A 14134-nucleotide genomic window follows, 5' to 3' on the forward strand; every position below is an offset into this window, starting at 1 on the left:
TTCACATTCACAGAACACTGTAAATGAATGACGTAGACAGGCCCCCGCACGGCCATGTTTTTTTTAGATTGTGACATCTAGTGGGGGGAGAAGATCCCACGCTAGCTGTCAAAATGGGATTGGGGGGAGATGCTGGGGCCAGTGCATATGTTACACCCTGAATATGGGTATAACATGCTACAAAAGTGGAACTTCTCCTTTTAATATGATCCTGTTGCTGATTTTGATATTAAAAGAAGCAGGTCCCTGTAAAGAAGAAACAAAATGCTTACCTCTCTTGCTGTCTGCGCCACCAAATGTTGCTCAGTTGAAGTCTGCAAGGAACCTGACATTTCTGAGAGTCTATCCCAGCACTTGCTGGTTCCACATCCTGTAGTGATATGGAAGTCAGAAGAAGGAACAGTAAGCCTGGAAAGGGATACTGGAAATCTCCACTCCAGAAATGTCAGTTTCCTGCCAGCACACTTCGGGGGATGTATACACTTCAACAGAGTGACTTTTTGAATATGTATTTAGTTTCCTCTTTACTTTTAATGTTGGGATTGGTGATGGGGTCAAGTTAACACCCCCAAAAATCTGCAGTATCCTTTAGTGCATGATAAGAGAAGCTGGACTTTCTGTGCTAATGAATAATTGCATACGTCTACCCATTACTACTTGGCTTTGCATGTTAATACGGTTTTGTTGGTCACTCTTGGGGCCCTTTCACACTGATGCATTTTTACCTTGCTAAAAACGCATTGAAATAAAAATATTTCCCTTTTTTTAATCCTTTGCGACTCTTTAACACCACTGCACTGCAAGTGTGGCACGTTTTGAAAAGTGCTGCATCATTGGTGCGCTTTTCAAAAGCACATACAAAATGCAGCTCCCCATTGCAACGAATGGAGAATGCGTCGGACGCACGCCGGTTGCATTTTTGGTGGGTTTGAATGGCATGTCCATGTTTCCAAGGTGCATGGTTGTAGTCGGACAACCAGAAAACGCATCAGAAATGCATATGCGTTTTTAACTTTTTATTTATTTATTTTTCTACAATGGTTGAGTGTGAAAGCACCCTTATTTGGTAGTTCATATTCAGTCTAGTAGTGTTGCTAGCTGCTTAAAAGGTAATTCCACTTTTGCAACGCAAGTCCTATTGTAATTGAATGTTATTAAAAAATTACCTTTCCTTTTTCAGTCAGCTCTATAATTTTCAGTTCAATTTTCATAGCAGTATGGCTTCCTGGAGGTGTTCTGTACACGGTGATTGGCTTACAGAATTTCCCAGAAGTCTGCATTAAGGTACAAATCAGACTTTTGGCATCCCCTACAACAAAAATACTATTTTTGGTGGGCTACTCCCAAAGGGAAATCACATCTAAATGGGTGCAGACCCAGCCACTTTCCTCATTAGAGCCCTGCAGGTGCAGCAGCTGATTGAAAATGATAAAAGCACTCCTATAAGGTTCAGTATGCACATGGACACAGACAAACGGCTATTTCTAAAATCCTTCCGATGTACATGGATTACCCAGAAGGGAAATGTTACTCTTTTTACATGTCGGCTTCCTACGCGAAGAATTTATACCCCAAGGAAGGAGCACACTTTTCTTTTCTTGATGCATTTCTTTCTAAAGACTAATCTAATACCCCAAGGGTCCACAGTATCCCATACTTACAAACCGCTTGGTGTCTCCTGCTACCCCTCTCTGCCACTCAACCAATGAATCGAATTCAAGATACTAACAGTAACTTGCAAAGCCATCAACAACCAGGCGCCCAGCTACATCTCTAATCTGATCTCAAAATGCCAACCAAATCGTCCTCTTTACTCTTCCCAAGATCCCCTGCTCTCTAGCTCCCTTGTTGCCTCATCCCATGATCGCCTCCAGGACTTCTTCCAAGCCTCTTCCATCCTCTGGAATGCCCTCTACCAATCTGTCTGTCTATCTCCTACTTCTCTACTTTCAGACGATCCCTGAAAACTCATCTCTTCAGAGAAGCCTATCTGGCCCCCATCTACGTCCCCCACAGCAATTACCTCTTGTATCTCTTGGCCCTCCATTTTAGATTGTAAGCTCTAACGGGCAGGGCCCTCTGATTCCTACAGTATTAATGTGTATTGTACTTGTACGGTCTACCCTCCAAGTTTTAAAGCGCTGTGTAAACTGTCGGCGTTATATAAATCCTGTATAGTAGTAATAATAATACTTAATGTGAAACAGATGATACAGTTAATACACATAATGCCATTTTTGTGGTTGGTCTTTGGCCTACTAATCTTTTCTAACAGCGGCATGATGGAGGTCCTTCTAGTGTTTGTAATAGGACAGTGCAAAGTTGACATTCCTCATATATTACTACACAGAGGGTACACTAATGAGATTTGCCTGTTATATTAAATATGTTTTTTAGACGGCTATGTACCTTTTTTTATTTCCATATTAAATGTCATGTCTTAAATGTCTTCTTCTCTTTTCTATAGGTTTAGAATTACTTCGCTTTCAAACTGAACCCCAGGATGCCTCGTGCCTCCCCACCCTTAAAGTGTCAGACATTGAGCACTCCATCCCTCCCACAGAGGTGGAATGGACATATGCAGGTTAGTAAAGTATCCTGATAATGATTGTTATATCCATAGTAATCAGTTGTGAGAATTTTTAGATTTCCATTTAGAGATTTTTGAGAAGATGATGGATGTTTATTTCCTTTTACCTGGAAACTTGCCCCAAACCCGCTATGGTTTGTTTTCACATAGGAGTCTAAAGCTTGTATCATAATAGTGCTTATGGAAAACTCTTTGATTAGTCAGGCCCCAATACTCGTTTTCATAAGAAAGGAGTGACCTGACGCAACCTCCGTGACAGGCAACCTCCCTATTGTACATGTAAACAAGGAGCAATGCTCATGGGACTTTTATATACGTTTTACATCCGTCAGCTGGCATCCTTAACCTCCCCTAACTCATCCCTGCTGTTAGTAGAAGATTCCTCACTGACAGCAGAATGTAAATGGAAGAGCTGACCTTAACCAGTTGACCTCCGGAAGGTTTTACCCCCTTTCATGACCAGGTAATTTTTTGCTATTTCACTGCGCTACTGGCAATTGCGCAGTCATGCAATACTTTACCCAAATGAAATTTTATAACCTTTTTTTTTTTTTTTCACACAAATGGAGAACTCTTTTGATTATATTTGACCACTACTGGGTTTTTTATTTTATATAAATGAAAAAAAAAATGTAAAAAAAATCCCCAAAAACTTTGTTTTCTGCTGTAAAACCTATCCAATGAAAACATTTTTAAAAATTACATTTCATCATAAATTTAGGCCATAATGTATTTTGCCATGTGTCACAATCAGGGCCAGTTCACACTACATGCAGTCCAGTGTGTTTTTTTTTTTTTTTTTTTTTTTTTATTATTTATTTAATTTTTATTTTATTTTTGCATCAGCACATAAAAAGTAGGTTAGATGGTTTCCAATGGCACCAGTGCAGTCAGTTCGAGGGCTTTTCAGTTCAGAAAAAATAGTAGAACATGCTACATTTTTCCTGCACTGGACTGTACTGGAACTCAGTAAAATGCATCAAAAATGCACCGGACCCCCCTAGTACAGTGCAAAAAAAAAATGGGGGGGAGAAGCCTCCAGGCTATATCTGGAAATGCACTGGAACATGCTGAAAACTCGTTAATGTGAATGCAGAAACACATCTGGAACGCGTTTTTTGTGGGATGAACTAGCCCTAGGTATATATTTTTGTTCGCATGAAAGGTATAGTGTTTTCAACAAAAAAAGAAAAAAAAAAAGAAGTGTCCTAGGTCAGGGCACATTGGCTGATACTCTCAGATATTGGAAATCTGCCCAATGTTTTAGAAGTTGATGTTCTTGTCTCTGTGTTAAAAAGCTGTTTGTACCCTGCAGGTGACGTTCCTATCCAGTGCTGTCCCCAGCCTACAAACGGCATGGTGTATTTCCGAGCAGTCTCAAGCCTGAATACACTTCCTGAGGAGCTGAAGCCCTATGTGTCCCTCTTCTGCTCTGTTCTCACCAAGTAAGTGGTTTTAATTATTCCCATGTTATTTTGAAGTTAAAGGGATGTGTCAAGTGTTACTAAACTCAGGACCCGGCATTCACTATATCTGGTCTCCTACAGTACACAGAACTTCGAAATGCAATTATTTTAATAAATATAAACTGCTAAATACCTTTTTCTCATCAGCAGTATATAGCAGTCTTGTGACTTCTATTAGTGTCTGGTTAAAGCTTGTAGGAGGAGTTTTCATTCTACTCTGACTGTCCTATGAGGCTGCAGGACCCCTGGCCCTCTGCACAGTGCTGATTAGCCCTTTGCTGATCACATGCACCTTTTACAAGAAAAAAAATATATAACAAGAATGCACGTAAGTGACGTCACACAATTCCAGCCAGTCACAGAGCCGGAGTCTGTGACCCCGGAAGGAAGATGGGTGTGCCCACCAGTGGGGACAGCGTGGGCTTCAATAACGGGTAAGGGGCACATAATGGGCTAGTATGCATTATGCTTTTACTTTGCACAGAAAAAAAGAGGAAGTAAAAGCCATCAGGGTTTACTTCCTCTTTAATGAACTATGCAAAAACAAAGCATTAAATACGATTGTTCAATGCGTTTTCAAACTATGGCAATAGAAGGAACACAGACTACTTACAATTATGGTAGGGAATCTTATATATATATATATATATATATATATATAATTTTTTTTTTTTTTTTTTTTTTTTTTTTTCGACATTAGGTTTATTGTCATTTAAAGCAATTTAATCTTTGTAGCATTCTTGTTTTTAGTATATGTGAAACACTAAGGGCCGGTTCACACAGGGGGCGATGCGAGGCGACTTGCCTCGCCGCGACCTGACAAGTCGCCCCCGTTCTGTACAATGGAACCGTTCTGAGAGGAGCGACTCGAGTCGTTCCGACTCAGAAAAAAGGTTCCTGTACTACTTTTGGGCGACCTCGGGGCGACTTGCATTGACTTCTATACATAAGTCATTTGCAAGTCGCTGCTGAGGTCGCGGCAGGTCGCGGCGAGGCAAGTCGGTGTCTCCTCGCATCGCCCCCTGTGTGAACCGGCCCTAATAGTAGTTGATTGTGCTGATATTTAAAATTGTTAGTCAGAATAAAAAAAAAAAAATAACTAACATGTTATACTTGCCTACTCTGTGCAGTAGTATTGCTGAGAGTGGCCCCGATCCTCCTCTTCTTTGGGTTCCAAGGGGCAATCTTGGCCCTTCCTCTTCTTATTCCCTCCCCATAGCAAGCAGTTTGCTATGGGGACATGCTGTGTGTGCTTGCTCCCCACTTGTGTGTCCAGCTCCATGGCTCCTGCTGCTGCTCAAATATTGTGTGAAGAGGAAGTAAAGAGTGAATAGATGCTGCCGCAGCGCTGATCTCCTCTCCCCTCTCTTCCTACAGGGGAATGGGGGCACAGGGAAACAGATTTTTTTTTATTTGTTTGTTTATTTATTTTTTTATATCTCAATGCAAACAATGCATTAAGGCAGGGGTGCCCAACCTTTTGAAGAGCGAGGGCCACTGAAACGACTTGGTAACTGATAATGGGCTACAATGAGTGGAGCAAGCGTATAACGGGTCTGTGCCCACTCCACATATGCTGAGCAGACAGGGACACAGCCCACTCTACCCTATGGGCCCTCCAATTCACCCAGACAAAAGGGACCAAATCCCCTTCTGTTTTTTTAGCGGATCGGATTGGAGGTAGGTGGGTGTAAACGGACACAAGTCCATTTACATTTGCCACTTCATAGAGGTGAATGGAGGGTCCAGTTGGGTCAGACCAATCGTGTGAAAGGGGCCTAAAGCTGCTTTCACACAAATGCGCTGTGTTTACCCAGCACAACGTTCCTGTAGCTTTCCTTTTGGGTTAGCTGCACGTTGCCATAGAATTAAATCCTGCAGGTGTGGTGAACTTTATGAAAGCGCACCAAACACGCAGGTAATAACAGAAGTCTATATGGTTCAGTGCAGGTAACCCACAGGCATACTGCGCTACACCAGAGGATTACTTTGAAAGCAGCCCAGTAACCACTTCAGAACAGATATTTCCATATATACACACTGATTTCAGTAATAAACTTTACCTTTTAATAACGGTCTTCTATTCAGGTGTCGCCGGCTGTTGCTGTCTCAGACGGAAGGTGAATTGGGTATCACTCCACCTGTGACAGGAGCTGCCGCTATACAGGAAGCATCAGGTTATGCAGCTCTGCTCTGCAGCTGCTTGCTTCCTCTACCGCTGTCCCAGAACAGGAGGTCGTGGGCCACATCAGAGGGCTCTGTGGGCCACTGGTTGCCCCCCGGTTTAGTAACGCTTTAATCTTGTAGGATTGCTTTATAATTAGCAGTCATGAGGTTAATAAATAAAAAATTAGACATTTAAAAGACTTTCGTTTTTGGGAACCTGTCAGGGTAGAAACATGAGTTGCTAGTGTTGCACCATTTTTGAAGTTGCAGCCTCTGTGACTGATTCCATAGGAAGTCGGTGACCTCAAACAAACATGCATCTATGCAGCAATAGTACAGTCTATGGAAAACTGCCGCATACTCTGTTAATTAGGTGCAGACCCTGCATCACTTTCTATTTCTGTTTGTGTAAGTGGAAATCTAATACAAACGTTATTAAACAAGTAAATACTTTTACAATCTAAATAGTCAATATAGTATTTTTGATTATTTTGATAATGGTGTCCATCAATATAAGGTCATACTTTGTATGTCTGATGTAAGAATAGACATTGAAGGGTTTCCAGTGATTGTTTCAGTGTGGATTATTCCACTGAATAAATGGCTTATGGCTGTCTTTTGCTGAGCACTCATTGATTGACACAACAGAATGTAAGCCCTGCCCCTAGGAAAGATGGACATTCTGCCGGAGTATCGCTCCTCCACTTGTAGGCTGTACCACACTGAGCTTGGTTGCCCCCCCCCCACCCTTTATATTTACCTGAGCCCCTTTGCGATCAGGCGATGTGCAAGTGAGCCTTGGCTCTCTGAGGACTCCCATTGGTTGAGGCAGCAGCAAGAGCCATTGCTGTCCATTGCTTGGGTGCCCCCATTGCAAGCTGCTTGCTCTGGGGACACTCTGCAAGGAGTGCAAGGGGCCAGGAGCGCTAGTGGGGTCTCGAAAAGAGGCTGATCTGGGCTACTCTGCAGAAAAAAACGTTGCACAGAGCAGGTATGATGTGTTTAAAAAAACTTTAAAAAAACTTGCCTTTTAACATGTAAAATAAGCATCAGTACACTTTTTTTGTTTTTGTTTTGATTCTATGATGAAAATATGCTTTTTTCTTTCTTTTTTTTTCTTTATTATTATTATTATTATTATTATTAATTTTATTCTTTTGGTAACTGATTTTGATCTGTTCTCTGCAGGATGGGCTCTGGTGTGTACAATTACAGAGAGCAGGCCCAGCAGATAGATTTGACTACTGGAGGTATGAGTGTCTCTCCAATAATTGTATCAGACGACTCCAATCTGGACACATATGAACAGGTAAAAATACTGAAATAAATGTCACCACACAGCAAAGGCAGTGCACCACATTGTTATGCAGGAGCATGAATGCAGTTTCAATTTGTACACTTCACATAAAGTTCAATCAAAAAAAAAGGGAGCTTTGCAATGCGATACAATGCACATAACAAAGCCTCCTGCCACATAACTCTGAAGCTCAAAATACTGGTGCACATACACCGGTTTAGTGTGCAGGCAGCAGTATTTTGGACTGCAGGGTAGTATGAAAGGGCCATAAAGTGAACAAGTTAGAAGCAGCCGCAGTTGGGCACTTTCAGGGCCACTTCGGACCTCTGTTATCCTTCCTTCCTTCCTTCCTTCCTTCCTTCCTTCCTTCCTCCCTCCCTCCCTCCCTCCCTCCCTCCCTCCCTCCCTCCCTCCCTGTTCCTAGGTCTGCAGGGGGGGGGGGGGCTTCTGCCATAGCCATCAAACTCAGGCAAGGAAGTTTTAACCTTCCAGCTGCATTTTTAATATAAAATTGATTGAAGCCCTGAAACAGAGATAAGTTGGCTCTTCGTTTGTGGGAGAGGTGCTAGAAGCCAGTGAATGATTTAGTTGTGTGGACTGATGCCCCTGTAACATTCAGGAAAACTGGGATATGTGACATGCATAGATCAGGGAGCACAGTGCACATCATTTGACTGAGGCATATTCCTTCCTTAATAAAGTAGAAGGGGGCAGGCTTAGTGGCACATCAGCGAGAGGACCACTGGCTGGACTCTGAGAGCCTGTAGCCTCCGGATGATGTCACACAAGAAGATGGTGGTGCAGGACTCAAGCAGTTGCAGAAGAGAAAAGATTCTGCGGGACAACTATGGATCACCTGGGTGGGTAGGCATCTTTACTGTGCAGGACATTGGGTTTTATATATAATGTGTATATATACACACACACTCGAGCCACAATTTATGCAGTGTTTAATTCTTTAAAAGTCTGTGATCTACTTGATGTGGGTAATGATGAGCCAGGAATAACTAGGGCATTGTTGTGCTCTAGCATGCTGAAATCTCATTGGATGCAGGCAGCAATACAGCTATCAGGCGACCTACTTAAAACAATCCAGACCATAGTTTTGTTTTTCTTTGGGGTTCCTCTTTGCTTATGTTGACTGTTTGTTTTCCTTTTCCCCTAGGGTATTCTGTTTTCATCATCATGCTTGGACAGGAATACACCTGACATGATGCATTTGTGGAGTGAAATATTTAACAGGTATGTAACCTTTAATGGTGGATTGCTTTTAGCCATGTTCATAGAGCTGAATAATGATCTTTGTACAGAGAGGGCAAAAGATGGTTTTCTCCTCTTGGCGCTATTACCTTTCTCCTATCGTCTTCCTGCGAGTTGCTGGTAATGCCCTGTCACAGTGCTTTCGCAGACATCCTTCCTCACTGGTTATACAAATATATTGGGTACACCGTTTTTAAGGGGTTAGTTGGTTAGTTCAACCAAAACTTGGTCTTCTTCTTCTTTTTTTTTTTTTTTTTTTTTTACTATTTTAATGGAAGGACCCTTGCAGGTTTATTCTCATATCTCTATGGTTAGCAGCAGGATATCGGAGCCATGTTTTCAAGCTATGGCAGTACAACACCACAATAATTACAAAACCAAGTAATGTTGTCTTACTCCTGCTCTGTTGGATAAATTGATACTACATGTAATAAACACATGTGTTACACATACTATACATTGCAGAAGTGTGTATTGCTCAGTGTTATGCTTGCCGTAATTGGCACAAATGTGTGAGTGAGCATCTGGTATTCATTTCACCACCTGCTGAGTGCCCCCAGTCATTATTAAGAATGTTATGTGCAGACAAACACACAGAGCATGCTTTATACTCTTCAGACATTATTTCAGGCTGTGCCAACATGGCATACAATTGTCCCTTTTTTCAGCTCAAAGTGTACAGTGCCTGCAGTGCTTTTCTATATCCAGCAACCATATGAATCTCATTTTATTCTGGGATATTGTTTCATGTTGTACCTTTTTTATTTATTTATTTTTATTTATTTATTTATATCTTAGTCCTCATTTTGATGATGAGGAGCGACTGCATGTTTTGGTAAAATCGATTGCTCAGGATATGTCCAATGCCATACCAGATAGTGGACAAGTGTATGCACAAATGCGTGCAAGCAGGACTCTCTCACCGGCTGGAGAACTGCAAGAACTCTTCGGAGGAATGAGTCAGGTATGAAGATCTTTTACTACACCCACATTGAATCTACAGATCTTTACTTTGTATGTTTTTTAAGGATAAACTCGGAAATGTAAAATGAGATGCATACCTTTGCCTAAAGAGTTACTGTGATTAAGTGATTAACTTATCTCCTTTTACATTTTAGTTTAAAGTGGAAGTCAATGCTAAACTTAAAATCCCTCTGCATCTATAGCCACCAACATTCTAAAACTACCTAGACCTGTAAAGAAAAAAAATCTGTATACACACCTTTTCTGCAAGCGATCCGACCCGATCTCCAGTGACGGAAGCTCTGATCCCACGCTGAGCAGTCAGACGCGGCTTAGATGTGTGGGAGTGTGCAGAGGACACATCCGACAACAGAAGCCCCATAGTAAGTCTGTAGGTGACCCAATTCATTTTACAGCCATTGTCTGATATGTCCTCAGCAGAGCATCCACCACTCGTGATCGGGTCGAATCGCCTGTATAAAAGGTATGTATGCTGATTTATTTATTTTCAGGGCTAGATAGGTTAGTGTTAGAATGTTGGTGGCTGTAGATGCAGGGCTTTCAGTTTTAGCATGGACTTTTATTGAATTTTATTTTATCTTCTCAAAGAAGATTGTTAGATTAGCTTCTTTGTCAGTGGTCTCCAAACTGTGGCCCAGGGGCAGGATGCAGCCCTTTGCTTGCCTTTATCCAGCCCATAGGGTACTATTCTTTCTACCAATACAAGGCACTATACCTCCTACAACACCATCCGTGGTGCAGAATTCCTGCCACTGATACCAACAATGAGGCACCATTCCTCCCACTGACACCAACGGGGCACTATTCCTCACACTAGGACCAATGATGGGGCATAGTTTACTCCTATTAATACTGATGATGGGCTATTCTTTACTCCCATTGATGCCAGGCATATTCTACTCACATTGGACCCCTCTAAGTCTGAAGGATAGTAAACTGCCCGTTCTTGTTTAGAAAGTTTGAAGATCTCTGTTCTATGCAAATGGAAAAAAATGTCTCTAACTTCAGAAAGTCTTGTATGTTAGCATGCATATTGAGGAATGAACAGGTTTATTTTCAGGCTTCTGCACATTTCAGATGGTCACAGAAGGCAAGGCTTTTGCTGGTACAGTCAGATGGAATAAATATTTTGTGTGGCCAGGGCCAGTATGCCTACAGATGAAGTGTCCGTGGGTGAAACTACCAAGAAATTAATGGCCAGCACTAAAACAAAATGTTACCTTATTGGTTTTGTACAGGGTGTTTATTACATTAGATGAAAATGCTGCAAGTTACCACATGCAATGTTTTAATTTAGGTCAAAATTATGAAACGGATAGCGGATATGACTGATTTGGGATCAGTACTGCGGAAGTTATCACGAATTCGCAAATATGTATTGTTGAGTGACAACATAAGGTAAGTTGTTAATATCAGTGTTAATTCTGACAGCAAATTTTGTTAGTTTTAGTCCCATTTTACTCATCTGCAATTGTTTTAGTTTTAATTGTATTTAGTCGACTAAAACCTCCAGTACATTTTAGTCGACTAAAATCATTTTGTTTAAATTGTAATGCATTATTAAGCATTTCTCTACAATTTCTAAACTTATTATGTACTCCTGGAGTGAAAAATTGAATTGGTTATTATTTATGGTATTAACATTTGAACATGCACTACAGACACATATTTAGTCATTATATAATGTATTTAAGATAAACCACATTTCATTACAAGAATATTGTTTTTGTTTGTTTTGTTTTTTTTAACAAAAGTGGAACATTTAAATAATTTTAAAAAAATACCTTTTTGCGTGATGATGCCACGATATGTTTTATGTAATCTTCAGGCCTAAATAATTTTTTTTTAAGTGTGGGTGCAAAAAAAGCTCTGACGGCAAAAGTTAATGCTGTACAGATCAGACAGTGTTTTGCTCTCCCATAGTGGACAAGCTGCCCAGCCTATTGACAAGGAGCAGGTCTCCTTCAGTGGGCCTCTATATATCAGTATAGAGTGTGAGTGTGTCCACAGTCCTTGTAGGATGAGTGTGATCAGGGCACTCCATCTTCCGGGACGCACAGCCCTTACCTCACTGGACTAGTAGAGATTCAATCAGCACTGCAGGCATGTATCTACAGAGGCAGTGTGTGCACGGGTTAACTACATAGCCAAGCCCCCGCCATCCTAATAGAACAATAGAACACCCCCCTTCAGGCTGCAGATAACCTTCTGCTGTCAGAACGGAAGGTTAGGCTATCTACAAATGCCGGGCTTCATCCAGAGAAAGCAGCTTGCAATGGGGACACCCAGCAGGCTCGTTTACGAGCTACAGCTCTGCGTGTCCCTTCTCCCACACAGCTGCAGCTCGGCCCCCGCTCCCTCTCTCCTCATTGGCTCGCTGGCTGTGATTGAGAGAAGCTAGAGCTAATGAGGGAAGAGAGAAAGTCCCAGCGGAGAGCCGAGGTTCTCGTGCAGATCACTGGATTGAGATGGGGCTCAGGTGAGTAATGGGGGGGGGGGGGGGGGTTTGCTGCACAGATGAGTTTTTTTTTTTTTTTTTTTTTTTTTTTTTTACCTTCATGCATTTTATGCATGCAGGTAAAAAACCTTGATCCTTTTAGAACCGCTTTAGCCTAGGTTCACACTGATGTGGGTTTGAAATCTGACTTCGGGACCGATTTCAGAGACTTCTGTGGAGGAACCTTCATTCTATTGAAATCGCCCATGAAGTCTGCAAAAGTAGTACAGGAACTACTAGTACATGGGCATAAGCATGGGTCTTGGGAAGTTGCATTTTCAAACACATCTTCTTAATAAGCCATAACCTGTTTGTTTGTTTTTTTGTTTGTTTTTTCCATGACTATATCATATAGTCTTAGGTTTCCAAGCATGCATTGCTTAGGTGATAAAATTGCACCCCCCCCCCCCCCCCCAAAAAAAAAGTAATGAAAGGAAATTTTTTCAAAAGAACAAAACGAATATTCAGTTTTATATGTTGAAGTTGCCCTACGAGCTGTTGCATTTTTTATTTATTTTTTGGTCTCCAGCTGAGATCTTCAGATAACAACGCACATCCATTATAAAGTGATCAGGCTCTTGTTTGATTTCTCATTCTATTACGTTCTGGAGAATGCTACAGTAGAAGTGAAATTTAGTAGCAGAAGCTTAGATGAGGAAATCTCTGTCAGTAAGGTTCAGCTTAACCCTTCAACCAAGTATTGGTGGCATTGTAGTTGCTTAAATACTACTTTTTTCTTTTCCTGTCCATAAGGTGTTCCCTGAATGCTACCCCAAAACAGATGCCAGCAGCTTCGAAGGAGGTGGAGCACTTTTTGTCAGGAATTCACAGGAATAAAAAAGAACGCAAAGCTATCCGACCTAATATTGTGGAGGTACTTGGGGCCTAACCTGAAAATCGCTTCTGTATTGAACTTGTGTATAGTGGAAAGCATAGCACACAACTCATACCTTTTCCAAATATTCATTAGGGAACCCATCAAAAGATGTGAAGACTTCTGTCCTCTAAATCATATCTATTTTGGACTTGTGTGTTTTAAAGTATAGCACTCAAAGCATGATTTCTTAGAACTATCATTGAGGGAGCAAGCCGACAACTGGGGTATTATCCCTCCCCCATAGGAGGATAGATGCTGAGCAGAAAGCTATGCTGCAATTTTTTTATTTATTTTTTGTGGGCTATACTCTCCAACCCATTAGAAGACCTGATGGCTCATGTCCACGAAATTGCTTCTCTATTGGGCTTGTGAACAATGGAAAGTATAGCCCATAAGCATACTGAAGAGTAAATTTGTTGAGTATTATGTATACTAGAATCCACTGGACCCATATTTTTAGTACTAGGCTTATCTTTCATGGTTGCATCACTGATCTGTCTGATATCACAACCTTCTTTTTTATTTATTATTATTTTTTATTTTTTTTAAATGAGAACTTTTTTTTAATTTAAATATAGGTTTTACCAGTTCTGACTTGCCATTTCAAGATGCAAGCTCCAGGGCTAATCCTTGCTCTACTGCTTTTTAAATCACTGACCCTGAAAAGGGCATACTGAGTGAAGAGTTCGGACTTCACTGGCCGTATACGTATTTCAGGTCAGGGACTATATAGTGGAGCAAGGATGAGAGTAACTGCTTCCAAGATTCTACAAAAACAAAGCCAGAAGTAGCTGCCTCTGTGTTTTTTATTTTATTTTTATTTATTTTTTCTCCCCAGACAGGTATCCTTTAGTACAGTGGTCCTCAACCCTGTCCTCAGGGACCACTAACAGACCAGGTTTAATGTATTACCTTGGGAAGATGCAGACTAGAATACTGCAATCACTGAGCAGCAAATGATATCACCTGTGATGTATTTCAGTTCTCTTGCAAACCT

General features: G+C 41.2%; 1 protein-coding gene across 1 annotated transcript in view; it reads left to right on the plus strand.

Moving 5' to 3' along the window:
• The window catches only part of PITRM1 (pitrilysin metallopeptidase 1), an 88061-nt gene that overhangs the window by 59271 nt on the left and 14656 nt on the right, over positions 1-14134 (plus strand). Inside the window, exons 15-21 of the mRNA XM_077491110.1 lie at positions 2468-2584; positions 3906-4035; positions 7411-7531; positions 8685-8761; positions 9578-9743; positions 11061-11161; positions 13014-13134. Of these exons, the coding sequence (XP_077347236.1) occupies positions 2468-2584; positions 3906-4035; positions 7411-7531; positions 8685-8761; positions 9578-9743; positions 11061-11161; positions 13014-13134 (833 nt within the window). The remainder of the gene's footprint in view (positions 1-2467; positions 2585-3905; positions 4036-7410; positions 7532-8684; positions 8762-9577; positions 9744-11060; positions 11162-13013; positions 13135-14134) is intronic.

This window comes from Lithobates pipiens, unplaced genomic scaffold, assembly GCF_037356315.1.
Source record: "Lithobates pipiens isolate NorthernLeopardFrog02 unplaced genomic scaffold, aLitPip1_a1.2 Scaffold_19, whole genome shotgun sequence".
NCBI classification, from domain to species: Eukaryota; Metazoa; Chordata; class Amphibia; order Anura; family Ranidae; genus Lithobates; species Lithobates pipiens.